This window comes from Oreochromis niloticus, linkage group LG17, assembly GCF_001858045.2.
Source record: "Oreochromis niloticus isolate F11D_XX linkage group LG17, O_niloticus_UMD_NMBU, whole genome shotgun sequence".
Lineage (NCBI taxonomy): Eukaryota > Metazoa > Chordata > Actinopteri > Cichliformes > Cichlidae > Oreochromis > Oreochromis niloticus.
Window position 1 is genome coordinate 23,895,144 of NC_031981.2, and position 22,124 is coordinate 23,917,267.

The 22,124-nt window shown below is 41.3% G+C and overlaps 2 protein-coding genes across 5 annotated transcripts; one reads left to right on the forward strand and one right to left on the reverse strand.

Annotated features, from left to right (window-relative positions):
- The first annotated feature begins 827 nt into the window (after positions 1 to 827).
- On the forward strand, positions 828 to 7,160 carry LOC100708539 (alpha-2-HS-glycoprotein). Of its 2 annotated transcripts, XM_025899399.1 has the most exons (8): positions 829 to 1,060; positions 4,587 to 4,697; positions 4,857 to 4,941; positions 5,581 to 5,750; positions 5,836 to 5,952; positions 6,274 to 6,351; positions 6,454 to 6,609; positions 6,661 to 7,160. In XM_025899399.1, exons 1-8 carry the CDS (start codon positions 863 to 865, stop codon positions 6,874 to 6,876), a joined length of 1,131 nt encoding a protein of 376 aa, XP_025755184.1. In that variant the 5' UTR covers positions 829 to 862; the 3' UTR covers positions 6,877 to 7,160. The 2 variants fall into 2 exon arrangements, with proteins under 2 accessions (XP_019202583.1, XP_025755184.1); XM_019347038.2 differs by having other exon boundaries at positions 828 to 1,060; positions 6,454 to 7,160.
- Positions 7,134 to 21,399, reverse strand: sass6 (SAS-6 centriolar assembly protein). Of its 3 annotated transcripts, XM_013273562.3 has the most exons (17): positions 21,116 to 21,396; positions 20,691 to 20,782; positions 19,813 to 19,873; positions 19,605 to 19,684; positions 19,396 to 19,500; positions 19,112 to 19,280; positions 18,702 to 18,779; positions 18,205 to 18,324; positions 17,683 to 17,874; positions 17,287 to 17,481; positions 16,776 to 16,865; positions 14,739 to 14,918; positions 12,354 to 12,435; positions 10,489 to 10,598; positions 9,328 to 9,425; positions 7,993 to 8,084; positions 7,134 to 7,708 (listed from the first exon to the last, which is right to left on the reverse strand). In XM_013273562.3, the coding sequence occupies exons 1-17, from the start codon at positions 21,134 to 21,136 to the stop codon at positions 7,656 to 7,658; spliced, it is 1,818 nt and encodes a 605-aa protein (XP_013129016.1). In that variant the 5' UTR covers positions 21,137 to 21,396; the 3' UTR covers positions 7,134 to 7,655. The 3 variants fall into 3 exon arrangements, with proteins under 3 accessions (XP_013129016.1, XP_019202580.1, XP_019202581.1); XM_019347035.2 differs by lacking the exon at positions 7,134 to 7,708 and having other exon boundaries at positions 7,833 to 8,084; positions 21,116 to 21,399; XM_019347036.2 differs by lacking the exons at positions 7,134 to 7,708; positions 20,691 to 20,782 and having other exon boundaries at positions 7,833 to 8,084.
- Between the last annotated feature and the right edge of the window lie 725 nt (positions 21,400 to 22,124).

Below are 22,124 nucleotides of genomic sequence, written 5' to 3' on the forward strand. Positions count from 1 at the left end.
GCGTGTGTTTCATTAAAATTGTTGTTTGACCAACTCTTCTGGACCATGGTTGTTTTTGTTCTCATCCTCAATATTCTGAACACGTGACAACACGTAACGGGTATGGCAGTCCATTCTCCCTGCAGCACGGACTACACTGCCCATGAGGCTACATTCTTTAGGGCTATGCCTGTAACACGCTGCCTATTGCCTTCATATTAAATCATTTTTAAAAAATTTCTTCACGTCATTATGAGACACGACATAGAGACACAGGCATTTGAGCCTCTGTACGCTGTAGCATTGCTGGGTAAAAGTTTGTCTGAAGCTATTTTGATCTAGAGAATTCTCCGGGGTCAATGGGTGTGTAAAATAACAAATAACTCTCTCAGTGTTCTGGCATTTGAATGAAATGATAAAAATATGCTTAACCTCTTACAACCAAAATAAATAACAAAAAGAAAAGAGAAGAAACAAAAAAGATTTATTACGAACTTTTAAGGGTGTGGAAACCCCAAATACAAATCAAATGAACAAAGTTGGGCCAAATCTGAAATCTTTCCAAACATTCTGATTGTAATGATGAGGAAAAAACAAAATGTAAGATCTGCAGCTGCTAAAAATCGTACAATGACATTTCCTTCAGTTTAAATATTGACTGTGTAAGAAGTGTGATGAAACTGACTGGTTCAGTAAACATTTCAAAATATGCTGAGCTCCTCTGATTAAAGTTCATGTTTGTCTTCTGGTCGATTCTATTTATTTATCATTTATTTCCTATCTTGTTTGTCACTGTCTGTCTAACCCACTGACATATGTTAACCAATCCACTCTATATAACAGCCCCGTAATAGTGGCCTGCTCCAGTCTTCTCCTCTGTACCATGAGGACGTTACGAGTCCTGACACTTCTTTCGGCAGCAGTCCTGCTTTGCAGCGCTGCCCCAGGTTTGGCGCCACTAACATGCAGTGAAGGTAACGGTCCGGCGGCAGCAGACAAGGCAGTGCATCACATCAATGAGTATCACGACCATGGCTACAAATTCAGACTGCATGAAGTTCAAGGAAACAGTGTGGAACAGGTATGATAGTAGCAGTAAATGTGCACATTTACTGTTCACATTTGAGATTTGGGAATTGTGAGTATTTCCACTTTGGCAAGAGGAGCAAAGAGACAAACAAACTGGACAAAACTTAAACAATAGAAGAGAGTAGAAAAATAGAATAGAATAGAATAGAATTCAACTTTATTGTCATTGCACATGTCACAGGTACAGGGCAACGAAATACAGTTTGCATCCATCCAGAAGTGCTTTAGCCATGATATAGATATATTACAATATATATTAGCAATAATATAGATATGTAAGCATATTACAGAAATGGGTCTATTATGGTATGTTATAATGTACACGGTATGAAGTATGTTATGAATATGCTATAACTATAAGTATGTACAGGCTGTAGTGAGTACAAGCTATGTACAGGCTATGAACAGGATATAAATATAAAAAACTATACAGAATATGAAATAAAAAACTATACAGAAATATGAGATATACCGTTTTACAGAAATGTGAACTATGCAAGTTATAAACAGTTGTAGGATTAAAAATTATTGTATGTACAGAATGATTATTTACACAGAACTATACAGTAGTGCAGTTAAGATAAGTGAGATATGTGGATAATTTCTACAGAGGCTATATAAAGTGCTAGTGGTTGTGAGTGGTGGTTCAGTCCATGTTATTATTGTGTGTTTGAGGGTACAGTTGTCCATTGTGTGTGTGTGTGTAGGTGGTTGTGGGTGTGTGTATGTTCAGTCCATGAGTTTAACGTGGGTCAGATGTCAGGAGGCAGAGTTCAGGAGTCTGACAGCTGTGGGGAAGAAGCTGTTCCGGTACCTGGTGGTCTTAGTCCGGAGGCTCCTGTAGCGCCTCCCAGAGGGCAGGAGGGTGAAGAGTCCATGTGATGGGTGACTGGGGTCTTTGATGATTTTCCCAGCCCTTTTCAGACACCGCTTCCTGTAGATGTCCTTTATGGCAGGAAGTGGTGCTCCGGCAATGCGCTGGGCAGTTTTCACGACCGTCTGCAATGCCTTCCGGTCCGAGGCAGAGCAGTTCCCGTACCAGACTGTTATACAGTTGGTCAGGATGCTCTTGATGGTGCAGCGGTAGAAGTTCACCAGGATGTCTGAGGACAGGTGGTTCTTCCTCAGAGTCCTCAAGAAGAAGAGGCGCTGGTGAGCCTTCTTGACCAGCTTGGAGCAGTTGGTCGTCCAGGTGAGATCCTCGGAGATGTGGACTCCCAGGAACTTGAAGCTGTTCACACGCTCCACAGCCGACCCTTTAATGTGGATGGGTGGATGTGGGTCAGCATTCCTCCTGTAGTCCACGATGAGCTCCTTAGTCTTCTCAGTGTTAAGCAGCAGGTTGTTTGTCACACCACTCAGCCAGACGATCCACCTCCTCCCTGTAGGCGGCCTCATCGTTGTCACTGATGAGGCCAATCACCGTGGTGTCATCTGCAAACTTAATGATGGTGTTGGAACCATCAGCAGGTCTGCAGTCATGGGTGAAGAGGGAGTAGAGGAAAGGGCTCATCACACAGCCTTGTGGTACACCGGTGTTCATTGTGATTGTAGATGAGCAGCGGTTATCCAGCCGGACATGTTGGGGGCGGTTGGTCGGGAAGTCCAGTAACTATTTGCAGATGAGGGAACTGATGCCCAGGTCTGTCAGTTTCCTGATGAGTTGTGAGGGGTGGACAGGATTTGAAGTGTGCTAGGACCAGCTGCTCTAAGCACTTAGTGCTACTGGGCGGTAGTCATTGAGGCTAGATGGGTTGGAGTTTTTGGGTATCGGGGCGATGGAGGTGGATTTGAAGCAGGCCGGTACAGTAGCAGTAGCAGTTCTATAAAAGCATGGTGAGTGACCAGTGGCGGTCCTAGCGTGTTTGGCGCCCTGGGCGAACACTCCCTCTGGCGCCCCCCCCCCCCCAACACACACACACACACACACACAACCACATACACACATATGAAGAGAGAGACAGTATACATAGTGTGCAAACGGCTACTAAACATCATAATTCGTCATACAATGAGAACAGGACCAATCAATAATTGACACTGACTAATTAATATTATATTATTGTATATATTTTTTTGGAGTTTAGTCTGTTACTGTTACTATTTTTTACCATTTTTTACCATTTCTTCTTGGAGCAACTGTAACCCACATAATCTCCTTAGGGATTAATAAAGCATTCTGATTCTTAATGTTTTAGGATACATGACCTGCCATTATCCAATGACACATCTGCTTACCTGTGTCTTTTGCTCGCTTCTCCTTCTAGGAGTCATAATTAAATGTATTGAATTTTAATGATCACTGGGTTTGCATTTGTTTTGCTGCTATGGTGATGTGGAGTCACGTGGGTGCTAGCAGTGACATTAAGAGGGCGTTGTCAGTCTGCCTTTAACTGGTTTGATTTTGACAGAGAGCAGGGCTGGCAGCCGTAGTTTTTGTTGACCGCAGCACAACGAGTTTCCCCTTGTTGCATTAGAGCCTGTGATGTTTTAAGAATTTGAATCGCGAGCCGATCACCTTGCTCTGTAAACTTTTCAAGCACTTTAATAAACAAGCAAGCAATTCCACCTCTGGGATTATTGCGTACAGTTGACAGCGTGTCAGGCAAATAGGCAGGCTCCATCCCCACCCTTTCCTCTTCTTTTCTCTCTTTTTTAAAAAAAAAAAAAAACGGGTTGTGTGTGAGACTTTAAATCAACAAAATATATACATTTTAAATTGCTATTGATCCCTTTACCCCGAGTCCTAAAGTGTATATTTATTTTCTTACTCTTCTTATATTTGTTGTTTGTTTACTTGCACTGCTGTAACTGGAGCCTCGTCGTCTCGTCTCTCTCTATACTGGACTGTATGTAGCGGAGATGACAATAAAGTTTACTTTGACTTCAGCAGCGAGCAGGCGCACCGAGGGCTCTCGCGCTCACTTTTCGCGTATAGAATTTCGAAAAAACATCAGTGCAAATTATAAGTCGGTATCATAATGTTTGGTGTTTTCGTGTTGTTGGTTTGTTTTAATTTTTTTTTTATTTTGCGAGTTGGTTATTAGATGCTGCTCCGGCCAGCCAGAGAATCCCCCGCCGCCCCGCCCTCTCCTCCCTGTGCCGCAAGCAGCAGGGAGGGCGCCCTTACTCCCAGCAAATAGGCGGTAGAAAACCGATTGGTGCCTGTGCCATTCCCAATATGCGCTGGCTGATGTCGGGGCAGCATGAGTACGAGCAATTTATTTATTTATTTATTTTGCCGATGCCCGTGATGCCGCCCCCCACCACGATGCCGCCCCGGGCAACTGCCCGTGTCGCCCGTATCTAAAACCGCTACTGTGAGTGACAAATCCAAGTCCACAATTCTTTTGAAATGTTTTTCTTTTTTAAAATTATCATTAATGTTTATTATAGTTTTCCATTACATCAGCTTTTCATGACAAAAAATCCTTAATGTCTGTCATGGCGTTACTGTGGTGATATAGGAAACTGCATCAGTAAATATGAATGACAGTCTTACTCTCTGCTCTTTCCAGGTTGATGGTGGATGTAATGTAAAGTTGCAGCTGGATCTTCGGGAGACAAAATGCCACACTACCAACCCGAAACCCTTTGAGGACTGTGAACTACGTAGAGAGACACAGCGGGTAAATGCAAAGCAGCTGTTTGCTTAATCCATTGCCCGCACTGACTTCATGTAACATTCACCTCTGGTCAGAAGGTGGACGTGCTAATCTGGCCAAATTATGCAAAGTTACTTCAGTGATGTTATGAAATAAAACTGCATTCTCTGTGTTTCTCTGAAGGCAGTGAAGGCCAACTGCACTGTGTTGATGACTATAAAAGATGGTGATGCCACCATAACCAAATATGAATGTGACACACGACAAGGTGGGCTCTCTCTGCATCATAGCTGTTCACCATTTCACTGAGAAGATGCTACTGTAGATACGATCAAGGCATCTACAATCATTTTTGATTACTTGTTACTCCAAAGCTGTTGGTCTGCCTGTTCAAAAACACATTTGATGTGGCCAAAGAGACTCACTGTAAGGACCCATAATAGATGGTTTAATCCTTAAAGCAGGTATCAGTAAAAAAAAAGAAAGAAAAAAAAATTCCCTGTTTTTCATAATTTGTCTGCAAATTTGACTGCAGATAAAAACAGAATTTGTAAAAGCAGCACACTAATATCAAATATTAAAACTGTGGCATTATGTTTAGTACAAAAAAATGCTTATTTTAGAATTTAAAGCATTTAACATGTCTCACAAAAAGTTGGGACAAGGGTGACAAAATACTTCCAAAGTGTGTAACACTAAAAAAATTCCAATGAAGAAACTCACAAATGCAAAATGATTGCAAACAAGCATCCTAGTGAAGAGGAGTCTTTAAGAAGTAAACATGGGGAGAAGTTCATTATCTTGTGAAAGATTGCAAGGGAGAATATTTGAAAGAAAATGCTAAAGAGCCTCAGTGATTTTTGGAACCCTCTGAACGTACACTCACTACAATTCTTTGCATTTGCAGTAAATACTAACTCGGAGATGGTACGCATCTGCCCTGACTGTCCCGTGCTGCTGCCTCTCAACGACTCTGAAGGTCTCAAGTCTGTTCATGAAGCAACAACAGAATTCAACAAGAACACCAGTAACCAGCACTACTACGTCTTGAAGGAAGTGGGACGGATATCATCTGGGGTACAGAGGATCCTTTTCTTCCTCCCTGTCTTTGTGAACTCATAAGATCAGTCATTGTTTAACCTTACACCTTCTTTTCTTGTAGTATATAATGACATCTGGAATGAACTACTATGCTGAGTTTGCCCTTGTGGAGACTCGTTGCCCAATGGGCTCTAGAATCGTAATTGAGGCATGCACTCCGCTCTGTCCTGACAGAGCTGTAAGTACAACTCATACACTTCAGAAAATCCTGAGCCACATTTTGATATGCTGTGTACTAAAATTAGGATCAGTTGTAAAGTAATTAATTAGGAAGGAGTTTTACTGTGTGTATTCAGTGAGATCAGGAGCACCACATCCCATTAAAATTATATCACAATGTTAAAGAGTAACAAGAGATTTACTGCACAGTTGTAAGTAGTATTAAATCAAATACAAACATTACAGATCTTCCAGCATTTCTAATCCCTAAATGTCAAATACATTTTTATGGCTTATTCCTGTTAGTTCTCTCATTGTCTATATTCTTCCTTTTTTAAAGCGTCATGCTTTCTGCAAGTCATCTTACTCCAGTGAAAATGGACTCCTGTCCAATGACTGTGATTTCTATCCTGCAGAGGTGAGTCCAACAGCAGTTTTGCAATAAATTTCCTTTTTTTTTATGGCAGCTTATTTAAAAAAAAAAAAAAACTCTTACATTTGTTGTCTTTGTTCTCAACAGAACACCACTGCCCTTGGGCCTGATGAGAAGGAGCCTGACTGTAGACATCATGGAAGACGCCCTCCTCATAGTCATGGTGGCCCCCCTCCACATGCTTACGACCATGGTCATGGCCCCCTCCACATGCTCACGACCATGGTCATGGCCCTCCTCCACATGCTGGCAAAGGAGGACGCCCTCCTCATAGTCATGGTGGCCCCCCTCCACATGCTCACGACCATGGTCATGGCCCTCCTCCACATGCTGGCAAAGGAGGACGCCCTCCTCATAGTCATGGTGGCCCCCCTCCACATGCTCACGACCATGGTCATGGCCCCCCTCCACATGATCATGAACATGGTCATGGCCCTCCTCCTCCTGGTGGCAAGAGTAAAGGGTCATTTCATCCCCTACGGCGCTTTCATCCATGTCACAGATTCCTAGTCAATCCTGACCCAGCTCTCCACCCTATTTGCCCCTGGCCTCTTCCTCACCGCACACACAACTAATCCAGAATTAGCCGAGCATTGCCAAATAAAGAACATGGTTGTTTTGCGTACAATGTGCCAAAATATAGTGCATACAAAATAAACCATCTAGGTGTTGATTACTTGAAGCTGGAGTAAGCACTGTGATTGTTATTTCTGAGATTCAGCAGACTCAGAACAGCAGTTCTGAAGTTTGGTTTGATTTGACATCTATTTAATTACATTATGATGCTGGCAGCAGCAATGATGCACTCAGCTGTGGGCAAAGGTATCAAATGCAAATCTATATGTACAATGGTTGGTGTATGGTTCACATTTTGTAAATTGAAGGTGAACTGATTTGAGAATAGAATATTACTAAACACAAAAAACCAGCAGAAAGCACATATTTTTATTTTGGACATTTTATTATACTAAATGCGACACTGGATCAATTTTAAGATATCCAGAAATGAAGTGAGACTGGAAAAGTTGTTTATTCAAGAGTACACTGTATACAGTAAAACACAGTTAGGGGCCGAAACATAAGAAAAACAGAACAATTTTATTTCAAATACAATAATACATCTCAGTGATCACTAGAATTAACCATAAGAATCACTCATTAAAACAAATGTATTTAATGCAACAGTAACAGTTTTGTACAAGAGCTGAAGACATGACTTGATGATTTTAAGTCCATTTCCATTGTGATCTTTCTGCAGTGGCAGCTTATTAGATCCTGAAACTTCTGTTTTATGCAGAGAAGTAAGCTGAAGCTATAGATGGCTTTGTACTCTGAGGAAACTCTGAACACAAAGCAAGCAAACAGAATCAAATTACTGTTACATTATTATCACACGCATTCAGTGCCTCAATCAAAAACCCATTTTTTCTTTGTTTTTGCATATATTTTTTCTTTAAAGGCACCCAAATTAGCATTACATTATGTTTAACAAACTAGCTTTGTTGCCCCACAGGTTTACTCCAGCATCCCAAAAAAGAGAAACACTACTAAGCCATGAAATGAAAAAAATATGCACTGAAACTAATATGTGGTAAATGCAGATCTTTAAAAGATGAGTGCTTTTACCTCTTTGGCGTGGATTAGATGAAAGACCATAGATCGAGATGCAATCATCTCTCTTCTCAAAGTACTTAGAATCCAGACCTGCAGAGTCTCCACTAAGGACAAAGAGAAAACACAAGCCTGAGGAACAGCCTGAGTTTGTTCTTCTACCATTGCTATTGTCATGGAATCAAAATCATTCTAAATATACAACTGCTGTGAAGAAACACATTTATCAGCCTGGATAGAGAACTTAAAAAAGAAAAAGAGCTGATTAAAATGTAGGTCTTTCAAGAATGTGTATCTTTTTTCCTTCCGTGCTAAAGCGAGAGGGACAGCTACAGTGATAAAGAAGGGTATTTCATTTATACATAACAGTATAATATCAGACAGAAATGGACTCTATTTGATTGTGGTCCGGGAGTTGTTTTTTTCCCTCTCACTCTCACCAGACATGTCCCAAACAAACCTAATATTGGAGGGGATTTTAACTGTGTGCTAGACCCCTACCTTAACAGAGCTTCTTTAACTAAGCAGGTTAGAAACAACTCTAGTGCATTTCTTAATACCTTTACTGATAATTTGAATGTGCCTGATGTCTGGAGAATTGCAAACCCTACTGGTAAAGATTACTCCTTCTTTTCAACTAGGCATAATTCATATACTAGATTTGATTACTTTCTTTTGGATGCCAAATTAAAACCTTATGTCATTGACACAAAATATCATAATATTGTCATTTCTGATCACTCCCCTGTCACATGCACCTTAAACATTCAAAATGCAACTAGACCACAGCATATATGGAGACTTAACCCTCTACTGTTGGGTGAGAAGGATTTTCATGAATACTTGAAAACACAGATCTCTCTGTATTTTGATTTAAATGATAACTTAGAAACTATGCCTGCTACACTTTGGGAGGCCTTTAAGACCTATTTAAGGGTGTGATTATCTCTTTTGAATCAGCCAGAAGGAAGAGAAACTGGGCTCCTTGACTTGGACAAACAAAATAAAGATTTGGATAAAGAGAACGCCTAAACGCCATCCACTACGCTGTATAAGAAAATACTGTCTTTAAAATATGAATATAAAAATTTACTCTTAGCAAAAATCAGAAAAAATGCACCTTTCCAAACCTAGAGGAGGATGAACTTGAACAGCTAAACTAAAGCTAAAATAACAATAGAAGAAATCAAGAGGGCAACTGCCTCAAGTAAAAACAGTAAGGGTCCTGGACCAGATGGTATCCATAGCAAACCTTTACAAGAAAGTTAGTGAGATTTTGTGCGTTTGAGTGTAATGTATACTCAGTAATTTATAACTGAATGGGCATAAAGTGAAAGTCAACAAACTCACATCTGTCTGTTTGATGACTTCCCGAGGTGCTCATCAGTAAGACTGATCCCAGCAGCCGCCATGGGAGATACAACAGGTTTGGCTGTCTGAGGATAAAACTGAAGTGCCAGAAACAGAGATATCTTCAGGAGGTGTTAGTGCTGTTGATCTGCTATAATGTGCAAACATAAGACTGTTTGCTTTTCAAACGTGGCATTACTCTTCAAAAACACTGATAACGATCATCGTCTTTTGTGTGCTCCCTTTAATTAGACTGGCTCGTCAGCCTCCATGCTCTGTCACATCAACCCTTTACATGTACTACATCCATGAACCTTCTCTGTGGCTGTTTTCTTGCCTTGCAGGTCCTACCCCTCCTCTGCACATGTCCAAACCATCTCAACCTCGTCTCTCTCTCACTTTGTCTCCAAACTGCTCAGGCTGAGCTGTCCCTCTGATGGACTCTTTTCTAATCCTGCTCACTCCTAATAAAGATCTAAACACCTTCAGCTCTGCCTCCTGTCTTGGTGTCAGGGCCACCATCCCCAAACCATATATCACAGCAGGTCTCACTACCATCTTGTAAAGGTTCTCACTACAACCTGCCTGCACTCTCTTCTTTGTCTCTCTTGTGTACTGTCCATTGCACTGGATGGTCGTTCACAGCTAGTTAAACTCATCTACCTTCGCTACCTCTACTCCTTGTACTTTTACCTTTTCACCTGTCTCCCTCTAATTCACACACAAGCATTCTGTCCTTCCTCTTCTCTCCAGTTCATACGTTCACCTCTCCAGGCTCCCCTCTACGTTCTCCCTGCTCTCTCCAGAGATCTGGATGTTGTGTGCAAACATCACAGTCCACAGAGACTTCTGTCTGTCACTTTGTCCATGACCACTGCAAACAAGAAGGGGCTCAAAGCAGATCCCTGATGAATTCCCACTTCCACGTTGAACCCATCTGTCACTCCTGACACTCTCATGGAGCTCATTTATTGCCAACAAGCAATGCTTCAAGAAAGAAACTGACCAAACTGAAATTTTCTTACTTTGCCGTCTCTTACTGCCATAATCTCTCACTCAGTGATATTTATATTGAGCTGAACGGCACAATAGGAATGAAGCTTGTAGTAATATCTAAGAGGAAGGATGAAGAATAAACATCATCAGTATGTTGTCACCTACCCCAAGTCCTGCTGTTGTGGTTGAGACTGCAGGATTCTCCAGTGATTCCAGACCCTGTGCTTTTCTGGACAGCTGCTTTTCATTTAGCTGCTTGTTAAGCCAATTTATAACTGTGGTAAAATGAAAATAAACACACCAGTAAATGTGCTAGACTTAAATGGCAACTTTCATAATGTGAATGTGATTGCTATTCACAATACAAATTATTTCTCATTCATTCTCAAGGCAGCCCAGGCAACAGATACTTATAGTGCATCTGGAAAGAATGTTTGTTATGTTACAGTCTTATTCAATAATGGAATTAATTCATTTTTCACCTCAAAATTCTACAGACAATATTCCATAATGACCAAATGTAAATCAATTTGTTGATTCATGTATAAACAGGGACTCAGAAGGAGGCAGACGCAGTATCTAAGGAGGCGGGGTTTTGGAGAGAAGCTGCAGAGAGGCGTGTAGGACAAACTCATCTCTGTTGCTTGGTCCCAACCCATCATTTTCTGGGGGTTTTAATAAATTTGTCCAGATTTCTAGAAATGAGAGCTCCTCCATCCACAATGGGGTGGATGCTGTCCCTCCTAACAAGACCAGATTTTCCCCTGAATCCTCTTCGTCCTTGGAAGTCTTCAAATAGAATCTGAAGACCTACCTATTTTCCAAGGCTTTCGGACCTCTCTGACATCACTTTTATTCTGTTTTAGCTATTCTGGTCTTCTCATTGGATGATGTTTGCATGTGTATACGTATACATGTATTTTATGTTCACGTATGTGTGCTTGTGTGTGAATGTGTACATTTTTAATTCTTTTTATCATATTATCCCTCTGTTCAGCCCTTTGGCCGACGCTTGATGTCTTTTAAATGTGCTATATAAATAAAGATGACTTGACTTGAAAGTTTCCCAATCATCTATAGAGCCCACTGATTTTTTTTACTACTCAGACAGCCAGCAATTAAAGGGAAATAAGTGTCTAAGAATGTCACTCCTGGTCCAATTGGGGAGGGGACCAAAATGACCAAGTCCAAGATTGTTTTGGTAAAGTTAGTCCCCAATTCGATACTCATTTTAGTGACCTCCGATTGATGTAACCAGGTGTCGTTACTGTTGACGCGAATTATAATTTTACAAAATGTACATTTAACTTTAACCAGCAGTTTTAAATTTCCCTGAATGTCCCTGCTCTGGCCCCTGGAAGACAACTGACTATGTCTTTTCAAGGGTCTGAAGCCAGGTCAGCCTGAGCTGCAAAAAGGCTACATTTACTACAAGTACTGTTATTACAAAAATAGTCAGAGGAGTAACTAAATATCTGACACACTGAGCAGGAAACTGCAGGAGGGACAGGTATAGAGGCCATGCTGCTAGCGAGTTGGCTACAAGCTAAGCTAGGCTAGGCAGGCAAATCACTGTGAATACAATTAGCGGGTGAATCAACAGATTGTGCTTTGGATAAAGCTCGCAAAGTTTACACTATGAAATAAGACGCTATTTAATTAATCTGGCTAAGCAAAGACATAGTGTTTCTTCTTCACCCATCTATAGTTCCCACCCCCATCTCTCTGCAGATGGCTGAGCCTGGTTCTTCCGGAGGTCCCGTAAAAGGGACTTATTCCTTTCCACTGTCATCAATTTCTTGCTAATGGTTGTGTGACTGTTGGTGTTTCTAATATTGCCAAATCACAACTGTCTCTGTTAACGAGCACTATATAAATAAAATGTAGTTGTAGTGTACGTCGGCATATGGAAGTGGACTCTATAAACACTGAAGGATTGAGAAGCTTTGCTGGATTTGTAAACCTTAACAGTTTTTAAGACATGAAAGTCAGTTTTCAGAGGGTCCATTGAACAGGACTAGCTTCCTTACCATTCTCATTTGTTTTCAGCACTTCTTTGGTTTCATTTAGCTTCTGTACCGTGGCCTCCAACTGCTCCTTTAACTTTGAAATCTGAAAAATACAAAGAATATTTTGCTTTGAGTGTTATTTGAGTGTTATTCTTGTCAGCTGAGAGCAGGAACCTGAGGCTACAATTCACACATGCTCACCAAAACTGGACAACAGAATATGGGAAAAGTCTGTGAAGGTTCTCAGTCATCCAGGTCATCGTAGTCAAAGGAGTTTGCAAAGAAAAGCGTCTGGACTTCTTTGAGTTGCTTGAAGACGTTTCACCTCTCATCCGAGAAGCTTCTTCAGTTCTAAGGTCAAATGGCCTTAGAACTGAAGGCCATTTATGGACTTCCTAAGATCCACAAGGAAGGGGTCCCACTCAGACCCATAATCAGTAGCATAAACTCAGCCACTTATAACATTGCGAAACACCTTGCTACCATCCTGGCACCTCTGGTGGGGAACACCCCACACCACATCAAGAACTCCACCGACTTCACCGACAAGGTCCAGAAACTTACCCTGGATCCAGATGAAACCATGGTGTCCTTTGATGTAGTCTCTCTCTTCACTTGCATACCCACCACGGAAGCAGTGGAGACTGTCAGAAAACGACTACAAGAAGACAGCTCCTTGGAAGACAGGACCAACTTCACACCCGATCAGATCTGCACACTGTTAGACCTCTGCCTTACCACAACATACTTCAAATACAACGAAGGCTTCTACAGACAAAAACATGGCTGTGCCATGGGCTCCCCTGTGTCACCTATTGTAGCCAACCTTTACATGGAGGAAGTGGAAAGAAAGGCTCTTGGCTCTTTTAAAGGGAGAGTACCCAGCCACTGGTACAGATATGTAGACGACACCTGGGTCAAAATCAAGACACAAGAAGTGGAATCCTTCACTGCGCACATTAACGCCGTGGATAAAAACATCAAGTTCACCAGGGAAGACACTAAGGACAACTGTTTGCCTTTCCTGGACTGCGCTGTGCACATTGAAGAGAATGGCAACCTCAACATTGAAGTTTACCGGAAGCCCACACACACGGACCAGTACCTCCTCTTTGACTCCCATCACCCTCTGGAACACAAACTTGGAGTAATTAGGACCCTACACCACCGGGCAGAACATGTTCCCTCTAAGCCTGAAGGGAAAAAGAAGGAACACACACATGTAAAGGAAGCACTGAAAACATGTGGTTATCCTAACTGGGCGTTCATAAAGTCAGCAAAAAGGCACAGAAAAGAAGATCAGACACCAGCGAGGGAGGATAAGAAAGACAGACGCAACAACGTTGTCATCCCCTATGTAGCTGGTGTATCAGAGAAACTCAGGAGAGTTTTCTCCAAGCATGACATCCCAGTGTACTTCAGACCCAGCAACACACTCAGACACAAACTGGTTCACCCGAAAGACAAAACTCCAAAACACAGACTGAACAACGTAGTGTATGCTGTACAGTGCAGTGAGGAATGCCCGGACCTCTACATTGGAGAGACCAAACAGCCACTTCACAAGCGCATGGCACAACATAGAAGAGCCACCTCCACAGGACAAGACTCAGCAGTCCATCTGCATCTTAAGGATAAAGGTCACTCTTTCGAGGATGCCAATGTTCACATATTGGACAGAGAGGACAGATGGTTTGAAAGAGGAGTGAAAGAGGCCATCTATGTCCACTGTGAGCGACCATCTTTGAACAGAGGCGGTGGTTTACGACACCAACTGTCTGCCATCTATAATCCAGTTTTGAGTTCCCTCCCCAGACGCCTTAACGCCCACTCACATCCTGGGCCATCTGACCTCAGGAAATCACATGATAGGGTGGGGCCAGGTTTCACAATGAGCTCACCCGAAACCCTGGCTGATTAGGTCCCACACCCACTTTCACACCTTGGCGCATGTGATTAGAGGATCACCAGGGGGTCCTTTGTCCCTCCTTGGGGGGATACTCCCACTGGGTTTAAATCTGGGACTCTCGGCCATTTGACCTTAGAACTGAAGAAGCTTCTCGGATGAGAGGTGAAACGTCTTCAAGCAACTCAAAGAAGTCCAGACGCTTTTCTTTGCAAACTCCTTTGACAATATGGGAAAAGCAACACCTGGTCTAATGAGTCTCAATTTCTGCTCTGACATTTCGATGGCAGAGTCAGTTTACATGTTATAACAACATGAAAGGATGGATCCATCTTGCCTAGTATCAGTAGTTTAGGTTGTTATTTTATGCTCAGTACTGTACTTTTTTAAAGTAATTGTACTGATTTACTGGTTCGGCTTTCAGTGATGAAGTTGTGCTTTGACTGATGAGATCTCCTTTACCGCTTTACCAATAGAAAAGGCTTCAGTCTGTGACATACCTGCTCTTCCTTAGTGATGAGCTGCTGCTGAGCGCTTTGTAGATCCCTTTCAACACTCTGAAGTTTCTCTGAAGTTTCCTGGAGAATCTTTTCCTGTGACACTGTCACAGTGTTTTTGACTTTTATTTTTCCAACTAAGGTTCGAACTTCTCCTTGCAGCTTCTTAATGATACCGTTAGCCTGTATATATATAAAAGAAAAAAAGGATACATCAAAAACAGGAGTTGATCATTTTCAACAAAACTCACAACTTCTTCTTTCCCTATAACAGAGACGCAGTCCGGTCACTTTCTTTCCAAAGCATCCAATATTAGTATAAACAACACCCTATAAAACAGTGATGTAGTTCACTGTGTAGTGCATTCCTGCATATTGCTCTAAGACCAGAAAATAGATCATGAAAAGCACACGTAACAGCTGCAGGGGACACTTTTTCATTCTTTTCAGCACTTCATCTGTTATAACTTTGCTCTTCTATGCAGCTGGCTGGAAGACCATCAACAGCACAAGCAAGAGTGGCCCATAGATACAACCACTGCCTCCAACTGGCAAAAGCTCACTGCAGGTAGATGGGCTATTCATTGCTCCCTACAGACTGCAAAAGTACTGCCAAGGGCTGGAACTACCATTTATTTTAGTATTTAAGTATTCTATCAATTACTGCATCGATTAACTGGATAAAAAATACTTTTGTCTTATTAATGAGCAACAATAAATATTTAAAAAAGAAAAAACACAGGTCTTTGAAGATGAACTGCTGATTGCAATTTCTAAAATGAAAACCAGTGTTTTAAAGTTTAACTGCATTCATCTGTCAAAAAATAAAAAATTAGCAATTAATTTTTAATTAAATTTAATATGGCACATAAAATTACATGGAAAATACACAAATACTCTCAATTACAGCCAAAGGTCAAAGTCAAAGGGAGGTTCTCCGACTTTGTACTATGACTCATAAATAGTTATTTATGTATATTTTCTGATTATATGTTATATCAAAGAAGACTGAGTTATCATTTATTAAATAGCATTATTATATAAAATTATCCATCATCCATTCTCTATCCAAGCTACCATAGGGTAAAAGGTAGGGTACACCCTGGACAGGTGCCAGTCTGACGCAGGGCTGGCACGGTGGCGCGGTGGTTAGCACTGCTGCCTCACATTCCTGGGTTTAAATCCACCATCTGGCCACTGCCTTACTGTGTGGAGTTTGCATGTTTGCCTCATGTCTGCATGGGTTTTCTCCGGGTACTCCGGCTTCCTCCCACAGTCCAAAGACATGCACAGGTCAATCGGTGATTTTGAATTCCCCACAGGTGTGAATGTGAGCGGGGAAGGACTAAAAAAAAAGTGTAAACTTCATCCTACTCCTTTTTGAGCACATATATATCAGAGATATTTATAGCAATTTGATTTTTTTCTACTTTGTTTCCTGTTTAAAATACATTTCATTATTTATATTTACATATGTGAAATTTTAAAAACAAAAACCCTTAAAACCTCCCTTCAGATGCATGTCTGAAATCTTCTCCGAAACCTTCTATATAAAAGTCTTGAGTGCTGGAAAAATAAAATACAAAACAATGGCTAGAGACACCCAGAATGGCAACCCGAAGGCTGGAATATCCTGATCCCAAGGATCCCCAGAATGGACCAGTCCCATCCAACTATTGGTCAATAACCTGCCTCAGTACCAAATACCAAGGGGCAAAAACACCAGCGACTGGTAGACAGAGAAGTCACTCGAGAATGTAAGACTAGACTGGCCAACCTATGCACTGCCAAGACCCCAAGATGTGGAAGGTCAAGGCAGCAGTGGTCCCCGTGCTAACCGAGGATGTACTTGGGGCAGTGACCCCAAACTGTGCCAGTGGCTCCAGCAGATCCCTAAACAACATCAAAGATCTGTCTAGAAGATATAGCAAAGATACTGTGCTCCAAGGCTCAAGGACTCGAGCTTGAAGGATAAAAAGTGTGGATTTGAACACACACACACACACACACACACACACACACACACACACACACACACACCTTTATCAGCTCCTCAGAAAGTGATTTCACTGTAGCTTCAAGTTTTCGAATCTGAAGTTCCTTACTTTCTGCATTTTCTTCCACCGATTCCTATAACAAAAAGCAAGCTGGTTAAAAATGTCCGATCAAAAAATGTTTCTTTATTTAACTCACAACCCCATAACCACAGATGTTAATGTTTATTCTCTGCATAACAGTTAGTTAGCAGCAGAGTTGGTAACGGATGAGTGATGAAACATTTCTCTGTTTCTCCCACTGAAAACACAACGTCCAGAAACAGAATCAACCTTTTGGGATTGGCTTACCTGGATGATTGAGCATGCATCAAGACAGAAGGATTTATGAGTTAAACTGAATTGAAATTGAACTGCACAACACTAGCATCCTGTGTCTAACCATTCGTCTGTACACGGTGACTCCTGGTGACTTCCTATTCATAACATCATATAATTTCTCTCATTCTGAATCCTTAATGCCCGCCTGTCCCCGATGCAGAAGAAGGTTTCCCTACCTTCTGCTGTTGAGTGGCTTCCAATACTTCTTTGGTGCGGTTCATCAACTGATCCTTATCTTTGACCTCCTGTTCCAGAACAGCCACTCTCATCTGCATCTGGCTCACCAAACGGTCCTTCTCATGGACTTCTGTGTCCAGGGTGCTGTTTTCCCTCCTGAGAGACAGGACCTGCTGCTTTAAATGCTGGCATTCCTGTATGAAAGAGAAAGAAAATAATCAACAACAACAATTCTCTTGTTGTGGGGAGCTTTCAGCACAGCTTTGCTGCCCCCATGACAGGATAATCTACAGAAGATGGACGGATGAAATGTATATCTGCTGCCCATACAAATTATAATAAAGTTTTAAACATTAAGAGGAAGTCACCTGGACGCATCCTAAACATTCACTTACCTCATCTGCACCAACTAGTTTAATCTTCAGGTCTCGGATGGCAGACTCGTTCTTGTATTTCTTCTCAGTCAGTTCTCTGCACGAGGCCTCCAACTCTGTCAGTCTACTGTTAAGCTGATGGCTACTCTTTTTATGTGCACTCTCCAGCTCCTGGCGAAGCTGCTCTGTCTGCTGCTGTAACCTGGTCTGTAACTGGAAGACAAACAGACAGACAATCTCCAACCATTTCTGCAGGGCAATCCTTAGCTTTGCTTTTGATCCCTGTAGTTTCAAAGGTTCCAAATAAATGACTGCTTCCAAGAGACTGAGCTAAGAACAAAGCCACACATGGTTAATACTGTGAGACAGGGTTTACAGGGTTTTAAGTCTTATTAACTATGCAGAGGATAGTGTTAGTATTGCATATGGTATGACCCACAAGCACAGACTAAGATTTACAACTGTGCACAGCTTGTTTTGACATTAATAACCATATTAAAAACGTAGCTGATGAATTTGTGCTGATTAAAAGAGAAGTCTTGCCTCCAGAGCCTTGTCTCTCTCCAGCTGCAGCTCCTGAGAATGAAGGCTGGACAGCGAGCTGGTCTGAGTCGTCCACTCTGAGCGCAGTTTGTCCAACTCTTTGGTCTTCTCAGACAGCGTCTATGATCCACATATGATCACTGTTAAACGCATCTTTTTTAGCTGCATGTTATTGTTACATAGAACACACTGTGGACAACTCTTTGTGGAACTCTTTTTAAAGGTTAATCTGATAATTACAGTTTTGCAGATTCCAGTTTTCCTTGCTATGTTTGACCGCATACAAAAATAATTATTTAACTTTTGTTTAATAAAAAAATTACATTAAAAAATTAATGAATGGGCAGTTTGTTAATAAATAAACTGAAATTTCTATTAAAGAAAAAATCACAATGGTTAAGTTTCACTTAACATTAATTGCTGTAACGCAAGAACTACTAAACCGTGAGTAAGCAAGTAAGCTGTATCATATCTTAAAAAATAAAAATAATGCACACCTGTTGAGCATAATTCAGCTGCCTGGTCAGATCGTCTTCAGTCGTCTTGAGCTTCATTTCTAGGACATGCTTCTCTGCCTGAAACAACAACAAAAAAATGACAAAACCTTTTAAAACTCAATTTTAAAACAAAATTAATTATTTGACTAGACAATTATATTCAAACGAATATTTTTATAAAGCTGTTGCCTTCAGCTGATTAAACTAAACTAAAACTAAAATATAAGTAAGCTTGAAAACATGAAACCCACCCAACCAATACAAGCTCCCATCTTTGGGATTAACAACGACACTTAACACGTACATGACAACGTTTTACTTGATGAACTAACATTAAAATTTGGTATTTATTTAAAGGGTTGTTTTTTTGATGAGTGGCATAAAGTATGAAGAAGCTAAATGGAACCAACCTTCAGAGAGGAGAGACAAACTGCCAGGTAATCTTTAACCTCTTTGTCAGAAGCTTGAGAAAGCCGTAAAGACAAGTGGTTAAGGTGCTTAAACGCGTTTGTCTCTATGACGCTGAAGTTGGCGGGACCTTCTAGCACTGGAGACTGACATGACAAATGAAGAAGAAATCTGTGGAAAGGACAACAGTTAGTCAGGCGGCGTGGACTGTTTTACCAGGTACTCTGGCATATATTTGCTTTGCTTATTGAAACAGTGTGATGTCATGTGTCGGTTTTCTTCATACCTTGGACTCTCTGACGTTTGTTCGGAAATGCACAGGTTAAGCAGGTCAATAAACTTCTGAGGAAATGATGCAAAATCGATCAGTAGACCCTGCTGGACTTTCAAGCTACACAACAATTCAAACGCAAATGACATTAGTTAACATTGAAGATGCTTTGTCCCTTAACTCTAACCCAAAACACTACTTCATACAAATCTTTTTACACTTACCTTTGGAAATCCTCTTCTGATATTGCAAGGTTGAAGAGAAAATATGGATCTATGTCATCTGTTATCCGTACTAGAAGATCCTAATATAATATGTAAAAAACAATAACAGGAAATGTTAAAGTATATAGTGTAAGTGTAGTGCAGTATATAGTATAGTTCTCTCTTTATTTTACAACGATACAAATTCCAAATAAAATGTCCCACTCACTCTTTTGTGCACTGGACTCGTTGTCACCTGAAGTTCAATTGTGACACGAACATTTGTCTTTCTGTAAAATGAAGCAATTAAACATTATGTTTGGTGACTCAGTAATTCCTATGTTAACTTGTATTTCAGTGTTCAGCTCATTTCAAAAATCCACAAACAGAATAAAGACAGGCATCCGGCGAGGAGAGCCAGTTTCAACGTGTCAGAATATGAAAATGTTTCATTTTCTCATTAATGTTTGCAAAATGCACCAACAGTTGCTTCTGATTCTGCAATGCTTTCCATGCAGCCTTCACAAAGGCTCACTTACCCTTATGTGAAGTAACTTATGCAAGCTGCTAACAACATTAGCACGTCACCTGCCTTTACCTTTCAGCATGCCAAAATATTCAAACACTGTGCTGTTAGCACAAAGTGTCCGCCCTTCATTTTCATCTATGCCAGTAATCCTTTCGTGTGTCTAATTTACCATCAGAACTTCGCTGGTATTGCTGCATTGAACATTGCTGTCAGAGCACCATCTGGTTCAACGGATAGTTGTTTTCTCTCACAACTGTTTGTGTATGTGAAGCATACTTGCACACTTGTACAGTAAAAGCATTTTGAATGGTTACCAAAACCCAAAATGCACAAAAAAAGTAAGTAAAAGTAAAAAATAAGTATTCTGACAAAGACACCTTTTTGTGATTTTGTCTCTGTAACCCACCACGGTGGATTTTAAATCAAACAATCCAGATGCACCTAAAGTCAAGACATGTAGCTTTAATTCAGGGGTTGACCTGCAGTAACTGCTTAGGACATACAGCAGTTTGCATACATAGACTGCCGTTTTCAGAGGCTCAAACATAATTAGACAAGCTAAAATCAAACCCACGGACATCACTACATGCTGCCCTGAGATGCTCTGCCAGGCCTCTACTGCAGCTGCCTCCAGCTGTTTGTCTCTGAATCTCTGTGTTGTCTTCTGTAACTGAAAAACATGGGTTGAGATCAGCCGACTAACTTTACCATTCAAGAATATCACATTTCTTTGCCTTGAGAAACTCTTGGATTTGCAGTATGCTTTGGGTTATCATTCATTTGATTAATATTAACATGCTTTGCATTAGTCTGTGCAACACGTTTGTTTGTTTTCCCCGGTTGGATTGGACCGACAGCCGTTTGCCGCAGTCAGGACGGGGAGATTTCGTGTGTGATATTTGTCCGTGTGCCGACAGAATAACCGTAGTTATTCTTCTCGTCGGGTGTAACTTCAGACCAAGCTGTTTAAATAGTGCGTCCGTGTCCGTGTGCACAGGCTTACCTTTCCTCGCAGTCCCTGCATCTAAGATTAACCTGCAACACTTTGTTGAAGAGCTCCTCCATGACAAAAACCGGCTTTCCCTACGGCGCTGCTGTGACAAGTTAGCACATCGATCAACGTTAAAGGTTCGTATATCAGACTAGGTTTGAGTGGTGCTGGTTTCCATCAGTCAGCTGGATCGGTAGTGTTTGGTATGTTTCAATTTGGCGCTTTTCAGGCGCCAACCGTATAAACGGAACATATGGTCCTTTTTTTTTGTTCTACGCTTTAATGGTGGACGGCAGACAGGAAGCCTGGTACCGACACCGCCACCTGCTGACCACAGTGAAACATCAATGGGAGCAGAGAAAACGTTCACCCACACGGTGATAGTGTGATACATTTAATTTAGTTCATTTAAAAAAGCCATATGTTATATTGAGAGAAATTGCTTTCAGGTAAGTCCTAGCTTGAGTAATCTTGAATAATCAGGCCCCGTTTTGTCTTCTTAAAGACCTTATAGTACGGCAGCACTCCAACACAGCTCTCAGACTTACCTGTCGTTCCCAGAGTATTTAAAAGTAGAATGGGAGGCAGAGCCTTCAGTTTTCAGGGTCGTCTTCTGTGGAACCAGCTTCCAGTTTGGGTTCAGGAGACAGACACTATCTACTTTTAAGATTAGACTTAAAACGCTCTTTTGTGATCAAGCATATAGTTATAGCTGGACCAGGTGACCCTGAGTCCTCCCTTAGTTATGCTGCAATAGATGTAGGCTGCTGGGGCATTCCCATGATGCACTGAGTATTTCTCCTTCTCTCACCCCTTTTCATCACCATGTGTTTATACGCCTCTCTGCATTTAACTATTTGTTATTATTAATCTCTGGCGCTCTTCCACAGCATGGGACAGCATTGCTCTCACAAATGTCCAGCAACTGTTCTCCTCAGTTCTCAGACATCCAAAATAACCTTTTTGTTTCCTTTGATGTGTGTTTTATGCTCTATTGTAAATGCAGAGTGTGTTTATGAGA